This window comes from Haliotis rufescens, unplaced genomic scaffold (genome assembly GCF_023055435.1).
Source record: "Haliotis rufescens isolate VD_foot unplaced genomic scaffold, xgHalRufe1.0.p SCAF_20, whole genome shotgun sequence".
In the NCBI taxonomy this organism is placed as follows: domain Eukaryota; kingdom Metazoa; phylum Mollusca; class Gastropoda; order Lepetellida; family Haliotidae; genus Haliotis; species Haliotis rufescens.
This window is the reverse complement of record NW_025963891.1, coordinates 12,477,655-12,502,237: the sequence shown is the minus strand read 5'-3', so window position 1 is coordinate 12,502,237 and position 24,583 is coordinate 12,477,655. Positions and strand designations below refer to the sequence as shown.

At 43.4% G+C, this 24,583-nt stretch overlaps 2 protein-coding genes across 2 annotated transcripts; both read left to right on the top strand.

The window, feature by feature from the left end:
• Positions 1–1,469: 1,469 nt before the first annotated feature.
• On the top strand, positions 1,470–2,972 carry LOC125382716 (GRIP and coiled-coil domain-containing protein 2-like). The gene has a single exon (XM_048401017.1). The coding sequence runs from the start codon at positions 1,470–1,472 to the stop codon at positions 2,970–2,972; it is 1,503 nt and encodes a 500-aa protein (XP_048256974.1).
• Positions 2,973–3,813: 841 nt separating this feature from the next.
• On the top strand, positions 3,814–22,458 carry LOC124131660. Its single transcript, XM_046495093.2, has 4 exons — positions 3,814–4,582; positions 20,726–20,981; positions 21,749–21,907; positions 22,217–22,458. Exons 1-4 carry the CDS (start codon positions 4,135–4,137, stop codon positions 22,374–22,376), a joined length of 1,023 nt encoding a protein of 340 aa, XP_046351049.1. The 5' UTR covers positions 3,814–4,134; the 3' UTR covers positions 22,377–22,458.
• Positions 22,459–24,583: the final 2,125 nt, after the last annotated feature.

Genomic DNA, 24,583 nt, shown 5'->3' with positions numbered 1-24,583 from the left:
TTGGATATGAGAGATGGGTTGGGGTACACACTTCCCAACTGATTGTTTCAAGACATAATTATTGCAAGATATATATTACTCAAGGACCGCCCGATACTTTTGTGTTACAAAAGTTAATCTTCTTAGTAGTACATCACAGGAATTTACCTGGTTCTTTCGATTTTCGAATCCTAGGGACGCTCAGTAATAGATTATAGAGATCTAAGACCTGAACATGGAGGCCTAAGACCTGAACGTGGAGGTCCAAGACCTGAACATGGAGGCCTAAGACTTTAGCATGGACGTCCAAGACCTGAACATAGAGATCTAAGACCTGATCTTGCAGATCCAAAACCTGAACATGGAGGTCCGAGACCTGAATATGGGACTTCATGGCCTGAACATGGAGGTCCAAGACCTGAACATGGAGGTCCAAGACCTGGACATGGATGTCTAAGACCTGAACATGGATGTCCAAGACCTAAACATGGATGTCCAAGACCTGAACAAGGAGGTCCAAGACCTGAACATGGATGTCCAAGACCTGAACAAGGAGGTCCAAGACCTGAACATGGATGTCCAAGACCTGAACAAGGAGGTCCAAGACCTGAACATGGAGGTCCGAGACCTGAATATGGAGGTTCATGGCCTGAACATGGAGGTCTAAGGCCTGAACATAAATCCAAGACCTGAACATGGATGTCCAAGACCTGAACATGGATGTCCAAGACCTGAACATGGATGTCCAAGACCTGAACATGGAGGTCCAAGACCTGAACATAAAGATCCAAGACCTGAACATGGAGATCCAAGACCTGAACATGGATGACCAAGACCTGAACATGGATGTCCAAGACCTGAACATAGAGATCCAAGACCTGAACATGGATGGACAAGACCTGAACATGGATGGACAAGACCTGAACATGGAGGTCCAAGACCTGAACATGGAGATCCAAGACCTGAACATGGATGGACAAGACCTGAACATGGAGGTCCGAGACCTGAACATAGAGATCCAAGACCTGAACATGGATGGCAAAGACCTGAACATGGAGGTCCAAGACCTGAACATGGAGGTCTAGGGCCTAACATGGGTGTCCAAGACCTGAACGTGGAGATCCAAGACCTGAACATGGAGACCCAAGACCTGAACATGGATGGCCAAGACCTGTACATGGAGGTCCAAGACCTAAACATGGATGTCCAAGACCTGAACATGGAGGTCCGAGATCTGAATACGGAGGTTCATGGCCTGAACATGGAGGTCTAAGGCCTGAACATAGAGATCCAAGACCTGAACATGGATGTCCAAGACCTGAACATGGAGGTCCAAGACCTGAACATGAAGATCCAAGACCTGAACATGGATATCCAAGACCTGAACATGGAGGTCCAAGACCTGAACATGGATGTCCAAGACCTGAAATAGAGATCCAAGACCTGAACATGGAGGTCCAAGACCTGAACATGGAGGTCCAGGGCCTAACATGGGTGTCCAAGACCTGAACGTGGAGATCCAAGACCTGAACATGGAGATCCAAGACCTGAACATGGAGGTCCAAGACCTGAACATGGAGGTCCAAGACCTGAACATGGATGGCCAAGACCTGAACATGGATGGCCAAGACCTGTACATGGAGGTCAAAGACCTGAACATGGAGATCCAAGACCTGAACATGGATGGCCAAGACCTTAACATTGAGATCCAAGACCTGATCATGGAGATCCAAGACCTGAACATAGAGATCCAAGACCTGAACATGGATGTCCAAGACCTGAACATAGAGATCCAAGACCTGAACATGGAGGTCCAAGACCTGAACATGGAGGTCCAAGACCTGAACATGGAGGTCCAAGACCTGAACATGGAGGTCCAAGACCTGAACATGGAAGTCCAAGACCTGAACATGGAGGTCCAAGACCTGAACGTGGATGTCCAAGACCTGAACATGGAAGTCCAAGACCTGAACATGGAGGTCCAAGACCTGAACATGGATGGCCAAGACATGAACACGGAGGTCCAAGACCTGAACATGGAGGTCCAAGACCTGAACATGGAGGTCCAAGACCTGAACATGGAAGTCCAAGACCTGAACATGGAGGTCCAAGACCTGAACGTGGATGTCCAAGACCTGAACATGGAGATCCAAGACCTGAACGTGGATGTCCAAGACCTGAACGTGGATGTCCAAGACCTGAACATGGAGATCCAAGACCTGAACATGGAGATCCAAGACCTGAACATGGAGATCCAAGACCTGAACATGGATGTCCAAGACCTTAACATTGAGATCCAAGACCTGATCATGGAGATCCAAGACCTGAACATAGAGATCCAAGACCTGAACATGGATGGCCAAGACCTTAACATTGAGATCCAAGACCTGATCATGGAGATCCAAGACCTGAACATAGAGATCCAAGACCTGAACATGGATGTCCAAGACCTGAACATAGAGATCCAAGACCTGAACATGGAGGTCCAAGACCTGAACATGGAGGTCCAAGACCTGAACATGGAGGTCCAAGACCTGAACATGGAGGTCCAAGACCTGAACATGGAAGTCCAAGACCTGAACATGGAGGTCCAAGACCTGAACGTGGATGTCCAAGACCTGAACATGGAAGTCCAAGACCTGAACATGGAGGTCCAAGACCTGAACATGGATGGCCAAGACATGAACACGGAGGTCCAAGACCTGAACATGGAGGTCCAAGACCTGAACATGGAGGTCCAAGACCTGAACATGGAAGTCCAAGACCTGAACATGGAGGTCCAAGACCTGAACGTGGATGTCCAAGACCTGAACATGGAGATCCAAGACCTGAACGTGGATGTCCAAGACCTGAACGTGGATGTCCAAGACCTGAACATGGAGATCCAAGACCTGAACATGGAGATCCAAGACCTGAACATGGAGATCCAAGACCTGAACATGGATATCCAAGACCTGAACGTGGAGGTCCAATGCCTGAACATGGATGTCTAAGACCTGAACAATTCGAGAGAACAAATTGAGAGATTTTTTTACCACAAAAGAAATGTCAGTCGTATGTGACATGCAATCTACAACTTTGAGTTTCATGATTCAATCAGACATAATTTATGCGCCCCACGCGGCTTTCCAGTGTAACTTATTTGCGTCTATCCTCAGTTAGTGCGCGTATTAGACGCATAATGTTTCGCCCTGTTTTAAAACCCCGGATGTAAGGGGCACCTAAACCCTGCGCCATGTGTATATGTACAAACGTATTTTATAAAACCAAAACTAATCTAGATTATAAAAACATGCAAGTCTAGCCAGCTCTATGAAATCAGCACCGGGAGAAAAAAATAGAGGCGATAAATATATTGTCTAAAAAAGGATTTCATAGACTCTATGTTAGTCGATGGAAACCTATGGGTGTACATATTTAATTTATGAACGGGTGATGCTAACTCATGTATTGATACAGGAGCCGCTACAGTTGTGGCCTGTGCACTTCCTGTCTGGGCACTGCGGAAGTGGATATATGACAATGCGGAAGATGTTTAGTGCATAACCAGCTGAACAAATATAACGTTAACTTCTGTCGGAAATATTAATAAAACGTCCGTCGGTTCAGAACCTGTGGTCATAAAATGGCAAGATTGAAACAGCTAGCTTTAATGTATTTCCGACACAAGGTTGATGAGTTTATGCAAATACCCTCACGAACAGTGTTATAATGGTTTGTAAGCTATACACAGATGTACAATATAATGTCAGAGAAATATAAACACGAGTCCGACGAATGTATTAGGGGAATGAAATAAGAGTAGATATCAGTTCTGAGGAGGGTACGCGTTATCTACAGTCCCCCCGTTGCCCCTCCTGGTGGATATGGCTGTGTACAGATGTCCGAACGGGAGGGGGGTAACGGGAGGTAAAGCGTTAGTCAGGCAGTCGGCACTGCTAGGCCCGTGTGTGAGGGAGCCGGGAAGCGCTTGGCAGTAACATCTAACGGTTGAGCCGGATCAACCCCTGCGGCCATCGGACAGGAATGTTTGAACAGTGAGGTTCGAGGGTGGACGGGAGTTATTCACAGTGACCAGGGGATGTCTGGCGTCGCAACACGCACCACGTGTTTTTTATGAAAAAAACGTTGAATACTTGAAAAAAAGGTGTTAACATGGGAGTTAAAGACCTGTTTGGATATTTGAAAAAACGGGCAGGATTTGTGTCAATATTTGTGTTGTGTTTGTGGACTTGTCGGACTACGTCATCACCTGTCTGTGAGCCCGTTACGCTGTCCCACTGCGTCAACATCGTCAACACGACGCAGCTTCCCAACCTCTACGGCGACTACACTCAAGATGACGTCGACGTAAAGACGTCACGTCTGTTCCGGATTTTAGGATCTCAGTGTACGACGTTTAATCGGTTTCTATGCGTCTTATACCTACCCCCGTGCCCCGACCCCCACAGACGTCCCCCGGGGGTCCTACCCCTCCCTTGCAGACAGGTGTGTGAGGGGGCGAGGGAGGAATGTAACGGCGTTATGGCTGACAATGGCATGAAATGGCCCTATGAACTTCAGTGCCATGCCTTCCCAACAGAGAACTGTGTTATTGTTCATGGTAAGTGGTCTTCGGTATCAAAAGCATGCTTCCTTTTCATGTCGGCTTAATTTCAGGATTATATATGACTTTCCTGTGTAGGAGAATATAACAATAATTTACGCCGTCGGAAGATCAAGAACATAAGGAGATACGGCAGATTAACAATGAGCCATTACGCTGTATACACATCTAACACGTGCACTTCTATCGCACTATGGTATTAACGATAAAATTGTACAAGCATCCTCGAACGAATACGCGTTTATACGGCGATGTAAATCATGATTTGATTATTGAGTGTTAAACTGGGTCGAGGAGACTAAGTACGTGGTCCTGATGATGGTTAAAGAAGATGAGTGGATAGCAACTGACAGCAGTGATGATTACCTGATTCCCTTTGTATGAACGAATCAGCTGTTATTATTTATGACTGGTGCCAGTCAGCTATACATCAACAGCACGGGCAGCCCTAACGGCATCGTCGTATCTGATGCGTAGGCTCTAATCCCTTAAGTTGACTCACTTGAAAAAAGTAAATCTACAAAGTACTCAAAATAAGTTTGTATCTCCTCCGTTACAAGACAATTATTTAAGAACAAATATCCAAACTATACACATTTATTGTTTTGAAATGCCTATTGCATGAATATGTCGGAAAACAATTTAATAAAAGGACAAGTTTTTTATTTCAAATTTAATTTAATGAAATCTAACAAATGGTGTTTGGATTCAAATACTGTAACAATTGCCCTCACCATCTCGGACGTTATTGAGAGCTGTGCTCCATGGGGTAGACTAACATTTAGTCTCTGAAATCTTATATCACACAATATCCTTCTTGACTCTAAAAAAAATAAAAAATACCCTATGCTGATTTAAGTGGAATAGTGCTAGCTTGAGCTGGCTAGACTTGCTTTTGTATGCATTTCTAGATTAGTTTTTTTAATATAATAAATATATTCCACGGTCATGGTGCAGGACTATCCATGGGGCTGTTGGTGGTCTTAAGTGAGGGTAAACCAATTTTGTTTCTGGTTTTCCTTTTTATTTCGAAATACATCTGTATAAGAAGTAGACGTAGAGCTGTCCAAAACAGTACACGGCGAGAGACAGATCCACGTGTTGTCAGCTGTATAGTTCTGACTATTGCCTTTCTGCACGTGAGAGTAATTCTAGGGGGAAAGGACCACATCTGTTTATTTGCCTTCGGAAGTCTACTAAACGCCGCGGCAATCAAGATCCTCCTATTTACTGGGGTGAACTCTTACAGACCAGGCCGTCATAATTTATCGTCATATATCAGATCTAGCAGAAACCCGACTGATTTCAGCAATTTCCTTCCATACGATGTGGCTCGCATGAACAAAGGTCATGTATTTCACGAACACGGCTTTGTCCTGTATGGTTTGATTAAAACAAAATACCCGACATTTTTCTCCGTCAATAATGTTCAGGTTGGGGAGTTATGCAATGGAAGTATTTAGCCGAGCTAAAAGCAAGTATGAAGGAACTCGTGAAAGGCTTTTAAATATTATTAACTCGATTGGAATTTGTGCATAAAACATTAGTTATAATTGAAAACCGAGCCACGCTCGTTCATCTCTGCCGCCTGTTTCAATAAAATGTCATGGCATTTGGTTTATTATAGCATTTGTCGCACAGGATACATGTTTAAAATCTGGTAAAAATTAAATCGGTATATAACCAGTGACCTCCCTATGCACCCCCACCCCCTCACACCCCCACCCCCCACCCCCTCACACACACACCCGACCCCCAGCCACTAACATGTTTATTGTTTTATTATCCTTTATCTTCCCCCCCCCCCCCCCCCCCCCCCCACCACAGCAATTCTCACTCGCCCCTCGAAACCTAGCACCACTGTCTTTTCAAAGTAACTTATCATTAATTGTGCGGCATTTAGATCAAGAAAGGTTAGGGAGTAATGGTTATTTTATATGATAAATATCTCGGACGTTTATTCCGCCCGTGCCTAAATATTTATCTTGTGTTGTGCGTCATACGACTGTAATCTAACACACATATACATAAAATACCTTCACTGAATCCAATATATACATACACGGCTGTTGTGGGTAGATATTGATTGTGCCGCGTCAAACACGTGTATAGATGAATCATGTTTTCAAACTAAAAAAACCACCAAGGATTACTCACAGCGAACGTGAATTACTGACGGCGTTTAAACATTTATCACTCACTCACTCATTCACTAGGTCACTGAGGATTAGCGAGTTGCGATTATCAATTACTGTAATGCAGTCTAAAATAAATATAGTACTTATATAAGTGTTAATGACTTGCTGCATGGTTAGGGATGCAACTCGGAGCACGCAGGGATGTAGATAACAAAATACAGCTACAGGATGAGGTTGTAATTAAGCCAAACCTTCAGAAATCGTTGTTGTCACGTGTTCATGTGAATGAAATGTAGTCTTTGTTCTATTCAATTGCTGCGTGTTTTGGACAACGCCAAATGTATACATGAGGTTAACATTAATAAAATATGTTGGTTTTGGAGTTTAGGGAATGTTGATATATCAAAATATGAACATAAGCAAGACCTTGGCTCAATATAATTTTCTAAGGAGATGTTGATGCAGAATCACCTTAGTAAAATGTTTAGTGTCTCTTAATTTACAAAACCTTGGCCATTTCTTTTTTCTTTTTTTTTCTATACGTACGAACTTGAACATGCCTTAAATCCCAAACTTGAGAGTATAAGAATTAAGACAAGATGTCAGTCATCGGGTGGCCTAGTCGTTATTGGCGACGCAATTCGCTGTACAGAGTTGCGTCCCTTGGGCATGCCAAAAACCTATGATCGTGGGTTCGAATCCCGGTTCGCCCGATTATGTTTCTTGGTTTGTCAGTTTAATTAAAGCGCATGTGTATGTATATGTTTCTAGGTTTGTCAGCACCGTACCCGTGCTCGTGGGTTTCACCAAAGTGGTAAACGTCTGAGACCTGCATCACTTCGGGCTTTCCTCCCACATCCTGCTGACACACTGATTATTTCATAACAACATTTGACATTTTCAGTTTGCGAAAAAAGATCCTTATGTTACTTCGCCTTTTTCAAAATTAACTCACGGTGGCTGGTAATATCAGAATTCTGCATCTTGTTCACGCCCTGCTTTTTAAGTGCGACGTTAAAGAATATTCATTCACTCACTAACGCTAAAGAAACTGTCCACCTTTTTTATGACCACCAAAACATTGTATCATAACGAAGTCCTTATCTGTGACCCAACCACCTATATTTCAGCATTATCATGTGACATATACAGTATTATGAATATTCCTACGTCACGGATATTTTAATTCTGTGTCTAAACACTCGAGACCACCATTAGCCCATTTATACATTCGCCCATCACCCAGGAAAAACACCTGCTGGGGTTCCGGTCATTAAACCCCTGAAGTTAAATGATGATCTAGGTTCTCTGTGACTTGGTTCTCAGCGGGTCACGGCATTCTGACGAACCGAGATGACGATCAATCTATCAACCCCCGGGTTGACACACACGGGCAGCCATGATACGACTGGAATATTGCTGACTGCAGCGAAATATGTCCAATTTCCAGGTTGAGGTAATCACGGACTAATGACAGATCCAGCTTTGTTCTGCTGTAAATGTTCTGGTACAATTTAAGAAGGGGAAAAATCCTGACGAACCGAGATGACGATCAATCTATCAACCCCCGGGTTGACACACACGGACAGCCATGATACGACTGGAATATTGCTGACTGCAGCGAAATATGTCCAATTTCCAGGTTGAGGTGATCACAGACTTATGACAGATCCAGCTTTGTTCTGCTGTGAATGTTCTGGTACAATTTAAGAAGGGGGGAATTCTGTGATCTGACAGGTGTACCTAACGTATCCCCCTCGCGTTACGACTGCACTGCATGGGTGCCTAGTGTGTAATTCTTCTGACAGGTCGGGGGGGGGGGGGGGGGGGGGGGGGGGGGGGGGGAATTTTAGACCAAGCTACGTACACACTTCCGTGCCGATACAGCCGTGTAGCCCTAGTGATGAATTTAAAAAGGAGTCCAACTCAAGTCTAGAATGATATGGCAAGTCTACATTGCCTCAGCAATTAAGGGTTGTTATTGAGGCGCAGTCCCAATTCCCTTCCACTAAGCGGGTAGCACTCCAGTTCCACTAATCGACATTAGAGCTAAAGTGATGGTAACTCCCCTGACTGTTTGTACATAGACTTACGGCAGTCGTACAACTCTGATATCATTTCGTGGAACATAACCCAGGTTATTACCCCGGCAGATAATGATTGGACTGCTGGTAATTATAATAACTGACTTATATATAATCACCCGATATAAAGAACGTGATTTACGGGACAGTAATTTAGATAGATGCAATTATAGATAGGAAAAGGTCAGCTTATTTTCATGACATATATGGATATACAGATATGTGTATGTGATAATCCACGGATCTCGTTTTACTGTTATATTAAAATATCTACTATTATCCACACTGCAGATTTTACAAGGGCGTGTGTATGATTGGCATAATAGTTTCCTATGTTGTTGCGAGTTGCAGCTGCAGATGACCTTGACCCTAGTCTCCCTCACAGTACCCGAGGGGCGGTCGGGTAGCCTAGTGGTTTAAGCGTTCGCTCGTCACGCCGAAGACCCGGGATCGATTCCCGACATGGGTACAATGTGTGAGGCCGATTTCTGTCGCCCCGGCGTGATATTGCTGGAATATTGCTAAAGGCGGCGTAAAACCAAACTCACTCACTCACAGCCCCTGAACCACATCCCATTCCCTTCCTCCCACCCTGAATGTTATATAGCCCTAAATAAAGCAAGTTTTAGTCTCCCGTCTCACTGGGGTTCCCTTTCCGTTCAAATGGAGTTGCTTGTATCCATCAAAATTATATTTTTTCAGAGACTTAGCTTTAACCTTGACCCGGTAACCTGTCATATGTGAATTCAGTGTTTGTTTTGCATGTGACACATTCTAAAAAAAACTCCCTATAAAAATGTTTTCAGCGATATAAAGCTACATTTGAAATCCAAAAGATGAAATTAATTGGACACCGTAATTTCATCATACCAATTATGGTCATGGGAACGAAAAAATAAGTGGAACATAGCTTTTTGGAAAACCTCTGAAATGCTGATCCGTCAAATATTCGACTCAAGAATTCAAATGAAGGGAAGCCCCATTCGTTACGATGTGGGACTATATTTATGTGATAGACGGCTTGTCTACTGTTAAATCTCTCTATGAATAGTTTGCAGTGTTTTGCATTCGGGAATAAATTACGTTTTATCTTACTGCTACCTCCTTGGCGGACATTTTGTTGACAAACAACATATGGTTAAAGTAAACCGTATGCGGCAAGGCGGTAGGTAGCTTTTAATAGTGCAGCTTGTCGGGCTAGCCGGCTGTTCCTTCTTCCTCCCTGCACAGATAGGTAGCTATTTCGTGCCTGAACAGCACCAAATTTGCCTGACGAAATTGGCACTCAATTTTCCTAAGGAAAACGGCACCAATCCTGCTTGGCGTAAATTGGCACCAACGGAAAATGGCACCAATTTTACCTGACGACAAAGGAAACTAAATTTGCTGGCACTAAACATTTTGGCTACTGGAATATAATCATTTGTTCCAGAGAGCAAATATCAGTATAATGGTCTCTATTTGTCCTAACGTTGCCCGAATATCTTAGAAACCAGACACCCCCTGTTACCGCCAAACGCTGCTGGGGCCGTTAGCGCATGCGCAGAGCCGTTCTGACATGCCAATTCTCGCAGAGTAGAGAACCCCGAGAAGTCACCATCTGTAAATCAAGTCTTCACCCACCGCGTTAGTTCCGACCCTGGTGATGAGTACATGCGACTAAGATCAGACCCAGCTCTTCAAACCCTGGTCGGTCCCGACATGGTTCCGCCCAAGTCCCGTCCCCCATGTGGCTCCCCGGAGTTGATGTGATGGCGGTGATAAAGCCTTCTCTTCCAGAAGGCTCACGGGGATTTGGAGGTGTAGACATCTTGAGACAAATATTTCTCTGTAATAGCTGCATGTCTGGGTTGGGTAATTATAAAGGCATGTGGTGGAGAGGCTCGGGGCACGAGGCACTTAGGCAGTAATTACGTGTAACTTACATCACCCCTGGGACCGCCACGACGGGATTTGTCCTCGTCTTGTGAGAGTTTTTCTACGGTGCTAATTACAAAAAAATGGCTGCAAATGTATATAATATTTTGACTTCAAAAGTAGACGTTGATTACATCGCTGATTATTAATTTAGGAAACCGGTAACCAACTGTGACGATGTTCTATATAAAGGAATCTAGTCAGGAAGCTGTCTCCCAAGGTTTTCCGGCTAAGAAAAAATGGTTGCTGTCATGTGAAGGAACATCAGCCGAATGAGTGCTCAAAATAGACACTGAATTAGACCGATGATATTAACTCAGTTAACCTCATCAACGGTGATAGCAGATAGGTAGGGAAACCAGATGGGTATTGCAATGACGCTGCCTCATCGTTTGGGATTCATCGGTGTTAATATCACATATGTAGGAATATGTCATAGTCTGTCTTACAGACCCTGATACAAATATATATCAAATACAGCCCATGCAAGTCTATAATGTTTGGCAAGTCTAAATCACTGCAGTATCAGATTTGTTTAGTCTCTGAAAATGAAGAGAGTCACTGGGCTCCTTTTTATTATATTTTTATTAAGATAACTGAACAACTGGTTTTTTTATGTACGATATGTTCATTTCAGAGACTAGATTTTAGTCTAGAATATGTCAAAGCTGATAATATAGCGTTAGGGTATCTCAATGCTAATATTACATATGGGAAATTCAATGATATTAAAATAGAATGATATCAGACATATTGGAATATAGAAATAATGATGTAACGTGGATGGGCTATAGGTGAGTGAGTGAGTGAGTGAGTGAGTGCGTGCGTGTGTGTGAGAGAGAGAGTGTGTGTGTGAGTGCGTGTGTGTGCGTGTGTGTGTGTGTGTGTGTCTGTGTCTGGGGGACGTAAAAAGGCGGATGCTGGTACGCGGGAATAAATGCACAAACACACATCGGAGTAATAGGGAAAAGTTTTATTTATTTTATGTAAACAGCGCGTCTGTCAAATGCGACACTTGACAGTAATAGCCTAACCCGTGTGGCGGTGTCATCATGTGCACGCAGATAACGCACGTTGCCTGATATAATTGCTTTCATTTTTGTGAAATAGACAGATGCTTGTCCAGATAGATACATACCACGATAGAAAAAGCCAACGCAACTGATAAAGTGGTCCTGTACCCTACACGGCGTAACACTAAGGTAGTGTCGCGGGAGTGGCGGTGTACGTGCAGGTGCGTTGGTGCTGCCTGCTGCTCGGGGGACATGAGAGAGGTGTGATGGGGTGGTATTCATATTTGGGGTGTTGCGGCAGATGTTTTGTGTGGTGGGGTAGCTGTGTTTTGGGAGTACTTGTGTTAGAAACATTTGGGTAGTTGTGTTCACTGTGTCTGAGAAGTTGTGTTGGGGATGGTACGTTCGGGGTGGTTGTGCGTTGCATGAGGCTCTTTGGAGAAGTTGTGTTCGGGATTTTAGGGAAATTGTGTTAGTGTGTACTTTTCTTGATTTCTTTAACGCCTCGCGTTAGAGGTGTTAGAGGAGCTGTGTGCGGTGTTGGATGAGTTGTGTGCGGTGTTGGAGGAGTTGTGTGCGGTGTTGGATGAGTTGTGTGCGGTTTGGAGATGTTGTGTTGGTGTTTTTGGAGGAGTTGTGTGCGGTGTTGGATGAGTTGTGTGCGGTGTTGGATGAGTCGTGTGCGGTGTTGGATGAGTTGTGTGCGGTGTTGGATGAGTTGTGTGCGGTGTTGGATGAGTTGTGTGCAGTGTTGGATGAGTTGTGTGCGGTGTTGGATGAGTTGTGTGCGGTGTTGGATGAGTTGTGTGCGGTGTTGGATGAGTTGTGTGCAGTGTTGGATGAGTTGTGTGCGGTGTTGGAGGAATTGTGTGCGGTGTTGGATGAGTTGTGTGCGGTGTTGGATGAGTTGTGTGCAGTGTTGGATGAGTTGTGTGCGGTGTTGGAGGAGTTGTGTGCGGTGTTGGAGGAGTTGTGTGCGGTGTTGGAGGAATTGTATGCGGTGTTGGAGGAGTTGTGTGCGGTGTTGGAGGCGTTTTATGCGCTGTTGGATGAGTTGTGTGCGGTGTTGGAGGAGTTGTGTGCGGTGTTGGAGGAGTTGTGTGCGGTGTTGGAGGAATTGTATGCGCTGTTGGAGGAGTTGTGTGCGGTGTTGGATGAGTTGTGTGCGGTGTTGGATGAGTTGTGTGCGGTTTGGAGATGTTGTGTTGGTGTTTTTGGAGGAGTTTTTTGCGGTGTTGGAAGAGTTGTGTTGGTTTATTTTTGGAGGAGTTGTGTTAGGGCTTTTGGAGGTGTTGGGTGCGGTGTAGGAGGAGTTGTGTGCGGTGTTGGAGGAGTTGTGTTAGGGATGCAGGCTATATGCTGAACGGTATTTGGATGAAGATAGTGCATGGACGGTGCCGTAAAATAGTCGGGACATTACGGTAGAGTTGGGGGTTGGTATTTGGGATGGGGTATGGTTATGTGAGAATGGGGTGGTGGATTCCAACGATATCGTATAACCATTCCTCCACCAGCAAATTAACCATCCACAAAATAGCCCAGTAGTCCAGTCTACTTTGCCATGGAGTTAGTCACAAAGAACTGGCTGTGCTTGTGAACCAAAGCGATGTGTAATAGGTTTGCATGACATATAGAAAAATGTCACCCCCGGCAGGACGCCACGTGACTGACCTGTCAGCCTTGTGTCTACTTGTGTGTACACACGCGACGCCATGTTGTACCTGATGCCACGAGGGACAGACACAAAGGTCACGTGTTTCTCAAACTCTTGGACACATGCAGGAAATGGTTCATCATCTCAGCGGCTTAATTGCCATGGACATTATGTTTAATAATCTGTACATGATAAGGCTAACATGCTGCTTCTCACACTGACGCCCTCCAATGCCTCGCCCCTGCCTCGTTTTCTACATTACGTGATGGCGATACACACATATATTCATGTAAGCATATGTCTTGATTGTATTGTCTATTGATCATAAGGTCAATTAAGACCACATCCTGAACGACGTGGTGCTGATGTCTGATGTGAATGCCTTTATTGGGCGTTAGGGGTTCGTCTATAATTACAGTCAACACGCATATGGAAAACAACTATCATGGTTTATTTGTGCGTTACAACGTAATGAGGCAAGCATGCACTGTTTGAAATCTGCAGCCATGATTAACTGGGTAAATATGAAACATGTTGTCAAATGTTGATTCAATTACTGATCATGGTGATTTATATGAACATTTATGTTTTGTTTGTTGTTTAACGCCGCATTCTGCAATATTCCAGCTATATTTGTAAATAATCCAGTCTGGACCCAGACAATCCTGTGATTGATGTCATGAACATCAATCCACGCGATTGGGATAAGATGACATGCATCAACCAAGTCAGCAAGCTTGACCAACTGGTCGCCTCTTACGACAAACATACTCGCCTCTTGAGTTATTGAAGATCTATTCTATCCCGAATCTTCACGGGGCATTTGGACATTTTTTTATTAGTTATAGTGAATGAGTGTGTGTGTAAGTATTGTTCACGCCGCTTTCATAAAGAGTCCAGCTATATCACGGCTGGAGGACACTAAAAATGATGTGGGACTCGAACCGGGCCTTGGGCGTAAAAAGTGAACCCTCGTTCCACTTGGCTACCCGAGCTATGAAACATGTAGTCAACGGAATTCAAATAACATTTTATATTACTTCCAGGAATCAGAAAATCTTCATTCATGCATAACCAGATTAAACTTGGCTTTGGGGCAGTATTAAGTATAACACGTTAATCCCCGTCCCGTGAAGATTCCGGGTTCGAATAGGTCTTCAGCAACCCATGCTTGCCGTAAAAGGCGACTATGCTTGTCGTAAGACGCGACTGACGGGATTGGGTGGTCAGTCTTGCTGGTTGAGGCATGTCATCGTATCCCAATTGCGTGGATCGATGTTTATGATCTCAATCACTGGGTTATCTGGTCCAGACTCGATTATTTACGGACCGCCGTCATATAGCTGGACTATTGCTGAGTGTGACGTTAAACAACAAACAAACAAACGTTAATTCACGTTAATCCTGAAGGTAGCGCACCCAATGGAAACCATCCGGATTAACAAATTTTCAGATTACCGTGTATAGAATAATGTTACTTTGTATACATCCCCACAGTAACTGTCCAGAAGGTGAGGTGTCCGGTTTAACGGGGTTCGGTATTTCAGTGGCCTAGCACTATAAATCGGTATCAGTCCGGGCTAGTACAAGCTGCCACGCAAACACACACACACACGTGCATGCACGTCGCTATATAAGTGCAATAATCTTGGACGCTACGTTAAACCCAATTTCACCTCACCTCACCTTTTGGTATGACGCGACCGAGGGATCGAACTATCGATCTTCCGCTCTCCAGGCAGACACTATCCGCGATGGAGGCGCTCCCAGACATTCAAAGTCCTCTATGCACGTTGTGAAAAAATAAACTTTATTCGAACGAATTATTAATAATATCTGTTGCCCAATATATTTCCATCAATATATATCGTTTCTGTGATTTAGAAATATGCCATTTATAGAAAGTCATGAGATATTTAGGCAGTCCCATAACTGTTAATTTCATATCATATTCAAAGTTATGATTTTACAAAATACTAGAGGTCTTCTGATAGCCATGAACAAACTGGACGGTCTTGTTCACCAATTAACGGTAAATGATTATGCCCTCCGAGCACATGATCACTTAACTTAAGATCTATTTCGTATCTACACCTGCCAAACTCGGAGACTGAACTGTCGGTTTAGCGCAAAAAGTAGTCCTGCACCATGACCGTGGAATATATTTATTTTATGAAAAAATAATAATCTAGAAATGCATACAAAAGCAAGTCTAGCCATCTCAAGCTAGCTCTATTCCACAATCAGCATAGAGAATTGTTTTTATTTTTAGAGTCAAGAAGGATATTGTGTAATATAAGATTTCAGAGACTAAATGTTAGTCTACGCAAAAAGAAACGAATTAAGTTAGAATCCCGTTTCCATTGCTTGAAACACATGTGCCCTCAAGCCGCCGACCCCTAACCTTTGCCCCTTGACCTCGGTCAGACATACGGGCCCTATTCTGATCTGCAGTAATGAGAATACTATAAATGTGAAACACGCTTCTTAGACATTGTTTCAATCAAGGTATATTGGCTTTAATTTGGACAAATGTCCGTGTTTCTTGCCGTCACAGCTAGGGGTAACGTACCTGCTGGTATGTAACAGTTTTGAACAATTTACCCTTATCAGCTCAGGGGCATCTGGTTTGAATTTAACGCACGGGGCAATAGAAATCATTAAAACAAAATGCTAATTCAAAGACTGGTGAAAACTTAGACCAGCCAAGTACATTAATGTGCCAGTGTATCTGAGCCCCGTCTGTCGGACCGAACGCCTGTCGCTGATTCTGTGGTGTGGGAGAGGAAGCAATTAGCAGCCAATTTCTATTTAACATAACATCCGTTCAATGATAAATACAAAATTTACTGCTTGTAAACTAATGTCAGGTGTTATTTCTTAGCGTCAGGCTGTAGGGTCTCAAAGATACGGCGAGATTTTATTCATTAAGAAATGTAACTGACTGCCATGGATGATGATGGTATCCACGACTGAAAAGCCTCAATACCGACGGTGTTTTTTCTTTGTTGTTTGTTTGTTAGTTAGTTTGTTTGTTTGTTGTTTAAAGCCGCACTCAGCAATATTCCAGCTATGTGACGGCGGTCTGTATGAAATCACGTCTAGACCAGACAATCAAGTGATTTAGACCATGAGCATCAGTTTACGCAATTGGGATTCGATGACATGCATCAACGAGCCTGACCACCCGATCTCGTTAGTCGCCTCTTACGACAAGCATGTGTTGCCGAAGACCTATTCTAACCTGGATCTTCATGGGGATAGTTGATGGTGTAACGGCAAGGGATCAGGTAAAATATAACAAATGAGTGCCAAATGTTTAACAGAATTAGCTTGCTCCTTGTTCACCCTATTACCTAGTCCGCCATTCTTATAATAAATGTATTTATCAAAATGGTATTCCTTGCCGATCGGAAGACACCTCAATGTAACAGGTTTTTTTGTGTGCATCATTTCCTTCTTAATTTGGTCTACAGTTTTATGTTCACTGGAAGTCATGATTTGTTTTTTCGAGACGTTTATTTCAAGATATATAAGAATTTTTGGTAGGTATTTACAACCTGGGTCTCCGCTACTCGACTCAGCTTACAATGGGTGTTCTTGTGATAAGGCGCGGATACGTTCAGAAATAGAACATAACATGCGTTTGTCCACCTCATCGTAGACGTTTATATGGATGCGTTCATGCCGAAAAAAAACCATCTGTCCCACCAAATGTTGATGTTTCTAAAGCATTCCAAAAATCATCCAAGAAGATTTTGTTCTCCGAACAGAAGATAACTTCCAGCTTTATGCACAATAACACTTTATACTCCTCGAAATGTCCGACGTATATTAAAAATAAATAAGATCGAAATAAGTAAGAAACTGCAATACTTGATAGCGAATATCAAGACAATCTCATTAAAATCATATCTTAGTTTTCGCTACCGCTTAACAAAGATCTGAGGACATCCCATTTCTGGTCACGTCAGAACGACCTTTCGCGAACTTTGACTGACCAATGAAATGACTGACAAGAAATCGACATTAGTCAATCAGAAAGCAGCTTTCTCGAGCTTTACGACACTAGTTTCAAACTGGTGACAACGCTTCGAAACATATTTTGACGTATTCAGTTTAAAACTGATAAAAAGAACAATCTGGAATGGCTTATAGATTGCCTAGATTGTATGGATATAATCATAAAACCCGTAACTGTCGTTCGGAATACCCCGTGTTAAATAGTTCGAGGTTGCATGATTAGATAACACATTCCGACTGTCACTTTCATGATCTGGTAAGCGATGCTCTGATTGGTCGGATGAAAGGTCGCTCTAACGTGACCCGTAATGGGATGTCCTCAGATCTTTGTTTAGCAATAGCGAGAACTTCGATCTGATTTTAATGAGATTGATATCAAGACACATTACCAGCTAGTGCAAAATTAAAGGAACAGTGCTTAGCCCAGGAAGTCGCAAGTCAGCTCGCCTCGAAGTGGATCCATCTTCACGAGGCAAGCGAGTAAATTGACTCTAAAAGTCCAGTTTCCACCCTTGCCGAACCAGGCTGGAAATTCTGGGCTTGATCGTAGCGTGGCTGTTACGAGTTCTATTCTATGACCCTCCTATTGATCAATCAGATTCCATCTTTCACTTACATTTGCTTTAAACAAAATGGCGGCGCTCATTCAAGACGATCTGATCGATGATCAAGATATATATTACCTCGCGAAGTGCATCAAATCCAATGAGCATCTTCATTAAAAACATGAAAAGATTTGGAAAACATCTGTCGATGCCCAGTTGACGGTACACATCTTTTACAAATCCTGCAGTCAACCGAAATCTGCACGTTGAAATCCATGTTGTTTACGAACCGGATGTCGATTTCGTTTCGCGATTTTGATTGGACTATGCGTGGACTAGTTAGTCCAGACAAAATATAACTCCATAATTGCAGCCAAGTTCGGCAAGGGTGGAATTGGAATTTTACAGTCAGTTAACTCCCTTCCCCCGGCAGTGGATCCGGGTTCGAATATCTCTACAGCACAATATCGGGTATCGTGATATAACCCAATACTGCTACACAAGGAGTCCATGGGTGGGCAATGGAGTGTATGCCATTATTGTCTAACCGAGACTTGCGTTGGTTCGTCATTCCAAAGACCAGTGTACGATTCCCAATAGATGTAATTTCTGAATATCATTTTGGTCCCCTGTAATGACATGGCTGGAATTTTGCTGAAAGCGTCGTAAAACTATTTAACACTCTTTTACTCCCTATGTTAATGGTAAACTGGTCTAACTTAGTGTTAAATACCAGCTCAATTTAATGAAACATTTGCGTTTATGTTTTCAATTCAAGTCCACTGTTCATGGTAAACCTATTAGAGTAGTCCTGCACCATGACTGTGGAATATGTTTATTTTATGAATTTCTTTTTCTAGAAACGCATTCAAAAGCAAGTCTGAGCCAGATCCAGCTATCTCTATTCCACATAATCATAGGAAATCAGCAGAGGGATTTTTTTAATTTTTAGAGTCAAGAAGGACATGTGTAATATAGGATTTCAGAGACTAAATTTTAGTCTACTATAAGAGCAGCACACCAACTTCATTCGAACACGTGGTGATATTGACATGTGTGTGTATTTCCGCCAATCAACATGTAAAAGAATGAGCCGCACGCTCGTCTGACCTTTACATTACTAAACTCCCAAACCCCGCAACAAACTTCTGATGCATGTGTCTAGGTATGAATGGCCCGGCGCGGAATGTTTGGACAGTGTCCACTTGCAACTATCTGGGCGAGTCGGCAATAACACAAGTGTTCACGCGCGTGCTGTGATATATGCCTCATATCACCCAACCGCATGCACTTCGACTGCTTCTCAGGGGCCTCTTGTGCACATAAAACTTCATGAAGTTACTATGGCACGCTGGACAGACCAAAACCCACTTTAAACTATCATTTTGATCGTTTCAAGACATTTCTAAACTTCGCAAGAGACTTTTAAATTTTAGAATTTTGAGACATTTAATAGTATCTTGAGAAATGTAAAGTATTTAATTTCCGATACGTTTACAGGATTTTGCGAAGTCTAAACTAATAATTAAATATTAGGAACTATCTTGAGACGCTTTAAACAATACAGCACAGTTTAAACATATATTGCGAATTTCAAAACTAGCATGATAGGTTTAGTGCTTTCTTGCCAACTATAAATAGATCGTGAGAGATTTAAAAGAATATTGCGAAGTTTAAAAACGTCTTGCGAAGTTTAAAACTGTTTTGCGAACTTGAGAAATATCTTGCGAATATTAGATTTTTTTACCTGCCTGACTTGTCATGAGTTACGATCAGAGTCAGCGCATGGCGTCTTCTGTGTAGAGAAGCTAGGAGCCCTACACTAACACAGTTGTCTCATTGCGTTAAAATAACATGACTGGAATAGGATATGAGAGTAACCCTCAGTACATTCTTTCTGTTTAGAATCCTAGGCCATATTGAAATATATAAAAAGGGAGTAGAAATGATATCTTTATTATTACAATTGACGCACGAACCAAAACCATAATTAACCTCTTGTCATGTCGTCGGGTGGAAGGATGGTGTCATGGCGCGAGTGAGTGATTGTTGCTAAGGCCAGCATTCTCCCAACTGAACTATGAGCCTGCTGAACCAGTGGTTGATGTCATGAGCAACGATCTAAGCCGCTGGTAACCAATTCCACAGTGTACAATTATAACCAGCTGATCTCGTGTTAGTCCACTCTAGGAAAAGTATGAGACGCTGGAATCTATTTAGCCCGGAAATCAAAAGAGGTGAGGTGAAATTGGGTTTAACGTCGCGTCCAGGATTATTGCACTTATAGCGACGTGCATGCACGTGTGTGTGGCTGCTTGTACTAGTCCGGACTGATGCCGATTTATAGTGCTAGCTCAGTGAGATACCATGCCGCAGTTTAACATGAATACCCCACTCAGACACAATATACTGACTCCGAGCCGACCAGTCCCCGTTTTATCCCCTTAAAGCTGAGCGCCAGACAGGGTAACAACAAGTACCATCTTTGAACGTCTTTTGGTATGACGCGGCCGGGGATCGAACCCCGGACCTTCCGCTCTCCGGGCGAACGCTCTACCACTAGACCACGGAGGCGGTCGGAAATCCAAAGAAGGTGTCGGACATTATCATTGTTTTAGGTCTGTTAGTCAGCCCGTCAGGGTTTGGGGTGGGGAGGGGTCGTATGTCCGAGGCACCGACAAATAGTAAAAAAGTAAAATGAGCTGTATACAGTTATATAGTTAATGACGTAGTTAGTATGTCTGATAATGTGACTTTCTGCCGCAGATTCTGGTGAACTGGAGCTTGTGGACGTGTCTCTGCGCGTGACCGGAAGTATACGGCGGCCAAACTCGCAGCCGGTCAGTCTGGCACCTCTGGAGACGGAAGTGGGCGACAACGAAGAATACTCTGTAGAAGTGGTATCAATGACAACCAGTCAGATTCCTCAGAGACGATATGACGTCATAGAGCTCGGTGATGAGGAGTTGTACCACGGCTGGGCGGATGTGCAGGGCACCGGCGCAGCAAACGACTACTGCAGGTAACCAGCGATTCCATAGACTAGTACCATGTCCTAGTTGCGCTGTACGCAAGCTACGCTACACGGACAAGCTGGGCCCCGTCTTTCATATCTCAATGGCGCAAGTGGACGACGCACCTAGCTTACACAGACTTGTAGCGTAGCTTGCGCATCGCAACTAGGACATGGTACCATCCCAACGAATTCTTTTGCCAAACCTTTCTGAGAGTGCTGGACCCTCGGATAAATATCAGTGTATCCGTGATACAGACATGCATTTGCAAACCAGTTCTAACCTCTGGTAAGGCAAAGTCAAGGCTGTACCATGCGTAGATCAACCAATCCACGAGTTTTTATATATAAAACTCAGTAGAAGTTATAAAGAACACCCATTTTTTTCATCTGATCGCAGACCCATGAAGGTTTGGGGTAGAATAGGTCTTCAGCAACCCATGCTTGCCGTAAAAGGCGACTCTGCTTGTCGTAAGAGGCGACTGAAGGGATCGGGTGATCAGTCTCGCTAACTTGGTTGATGCATGTCATCGTATCCCAATTGCGTGGATCGATGTTTATTATCTCAATCACTGGGTTATCTGGTCCAGACAGATTGACTACAGCCATATGAAAAAAATCGTGTATTCTTTAACCTCTTTTGAGTAGTATATATGAGACATAACAACACGCATTAAATATATATGAATATACTCATTTCATCCTGACTGAGATATTTCCGATGCGACGTTAAACATTAACTCACTCATTCATTGAATGTATTTTCTCGTCACCAGAATTTTGGGACGTGGAAAGAGAAGATTCTTGTCATGTGCACTAGCAGGAAGCTCAGGTCAAGGTCACCATTATGTCTCCAAGCTAGGTTTTGACAGCGGTCACAAAGACACGTGGTTCATGCGCGACGTCGACAATGACGGCCGCGACGACTACTGCAGGTAAGTGTTGGAACTATTTTATTGTAAAATCCTTTGTTTAACGACATAACGACGGATATTCCTCGTATATTATTTCAGATGAATTTAAGTAATATTTCGATGGACAGATTAATAACTGATAGTTAAAAGTAAGATTTCTTTAAGAAGTTCAAACAATATGAAAACGCCATTACCAAATCCACAATGAAATGCTAAAACATCTATAAAACATTTTCATCACATTGAGTTTAATTGAGCACACGATGTTGTACTCGGGGACATCGACACGTGTTGTTTATTGTCCAACATCTGTATTGGTTCCACCTCCAGATGTGTCGGGAGGCCGGAGAGCTCTAAGATCTCGTGCATGAAGTCTGGGGATAAAGGCTTCTATGGCAGCACCGTACAAGGCGGAAGTCAGTACACGTTCGAGCTTCCGGGATCCACCGGATGCCATGATAAAAAACTTAATCCTCAGTTTGGAGCTTGAGATATTGATATTCTAAATATGTAAATAAGGGCTGAAAGTATTCAACAAAGAAGAAAAATAAACATTTTTCATTTTCTTAGCACATTTGTCTTGTTTTGTCTTTTACATAAAACAAGTAAATAGGATATACGGTATTATCTTGGCAATAACAGTCTATACGGTTCTACGCCGCTTTTAGCGATATTCCAGCATTATCACGGCAGGGACACCAGAAATGGGTTTCACACATTGTACCAGTGTGAGGAATCGAACCCAGGTTTTCGGCGTGACGCGAACGCTTTACCAACTATGCTACCCTATCGCCCCTAACAACACTGCAACAGTCGCGGGATACTGGAGAATGAAGGTAGATCCAATTAACCTAAATTGGTAGCACATTCAGTCTTCGGAAATATCAAAGAAAAACAAGCTGTATACATTTAGTTTATTATCGCTAGGGGCATTAACAATGTAGTGTTTGTGAGGGTATGAGTGTTCGAAGGTAAGAACGGGAATCCGGTGCTTCTGGCGGCACGAGTATTAATAGGTTTTGAAAGTAGCAGTTCTGTGTACGCGAGGATATATGTACCATATGTACTAGTGTGTAACAAGTGTGTTTACTGATGTGTGTTTGGTCTGATAGACTTCATGAGGCCTGGATAATTTTAGGCTTCGGCAGTAGCAATCAGGTGTTTGTGAGGCATGAGCGCTTGATGGCAAGTAGTAATTCGGCGTTCCATTTGTCACCACTCGCCCCTTTCCGTGACACGCCGGAATAACACGAGTTGATCACGAATGTCGGCGTTCGTGAGGGTGTATGTTAAAAGGTATCGTGATTTGTAAAATAGTGTACGTGGATGGTTGACTTTCCGAGAGAATCGAAAGAAGCACTCCGGTGATCTGCGGTACGGCTATTTTTCTAATCGATGTTTTGTTTGTTTGTTTGTTGTTTAACGCCGCACTCAGTAATGTTGCAGCCATATGACGGCAGTATGTTTATAATCGAGTCTGGACTAGACAATCCAGTGATTGACATCATGAGCATCGCAACTTGGATACGATGACATACATCAACCAAGACTATTCGATGTTCGTGAGTGGACAGGCGTGTTCGAATGAAACGGTTGTGGTTACTTTGTTATTCGTGGGTGGTTCGAGGACATGGGTGCTCGTATGTCCCGTAGTTTCTGTTAGATGTTCGTGAGGACATGGGTGCTCGTATGTACCGTAGTTTCTGTTAGATGTTCGTGAGGACATGGGTGCTCGTATGTACCGTAGTTTCTGTTAGATGTTCGTGAGGACATGGGTGCTCGTATGTACCGTAGTTTCTGTTAGATGTTCGTGAGGACATGGGTGCTCGTATGTACCGTAGTTTCTGTTAGATGTTCGTGAGGACATGGGTGCTCGTATGTACCGTAGTTTCTGTTAGATGTTCGTGAGGACATGGGTGCTCGTATGTACCGTAGTTTCTGTTAGATGTTCGTGAGAACATGAGTGCTCGTATGTACCGTAGTTTCTGTTAGATGTTCGTGAGGACATGCGTGATCGCCTGTACCGTAGTTTCTGTTCGATGTTCGTGAGGACATGAGTGCTCGAATGTACCGTAGTTTCTGTTAGATGTTCGTGAGGGCATGAGTGCTCGTATGTACCGTAGTTTCTGTTCGATGTTCGTGAGGACATGAGTGATCGTATGTACCGTAGTTTCTGTTAGATGTTCGTGAGGGCATGAGTGCTCGTATGTACCGTAGTTTCTGTTAGATGTTCGTGAGGACATGAGTGCTCGTATGTACCGTAGTTTCTGTTCGATGTTCGTGAGGACATGCGTGATCGCCTGTACCGTAGTTTCTGTTAGATGTTCGTGAGGGCATGAGTGCTCGTATGTACCGTAGTTTCTGTTCGATGTTCATGAGGACATGATCGAGTGATCGAATGTACCGTAGTTCCTGTTCGATGTTCGTGAGGACATGAGTGATCGAATGTACCGTAGTTTCTGTTCGATGTTCGTGAGGACATGATCGAGTGATCGAATGTACCGTATGCTGCTACTCGGCCGTCCTGGGGACATGGCGATCGAAAGAACCGTATGTGACTATTCGTTGTTCGTGAGTACATAAGAGCTTGAAGAATCTGTATGTTTCTATTCTGTTTTCGAGATGAAATTGTAGTAAGTGAGTGGGTTTGGTTTTTAGCAATATTCCAGCAATATCACGGCGGGGGACACCAGAAAT

What these genes read in the sequence shown, in the direction of transcription:
- LOC125382716 (XM_048401017.1), top strand. Translation starts at nt 1,470, where the DNA reads ATGGGTGTCCAAGACCTGAACGTGGAGATCCAAGACCTGAACATGGAG.
- LOC124131660 (XM_046495093.2), top strand. Translation starts at nt 4,135, where the DNA reads ATGGGAGTTAAAGACCTGTTTGGATATTTGAAAAAACGGGCAGGATTT. An exon ending in GCAGCAAACGACTACTGCAG is followed by an intron (nt 20,982 to 21,748) that starts GTAACCAGCGAT and finishes TCTCGTCACCAG; the next exon opens with AATTTTGGGACGTGGAAAGA. An exon ending in GGCCGCGACGACTACTGCAG is followed by an intron (nt 21,908 to 22,216) that starts GTAAGTGTTGGA and finishes TTCCACCTCCAG; the next exon opens with ATGTGTCGGGAGGCCGGAGA.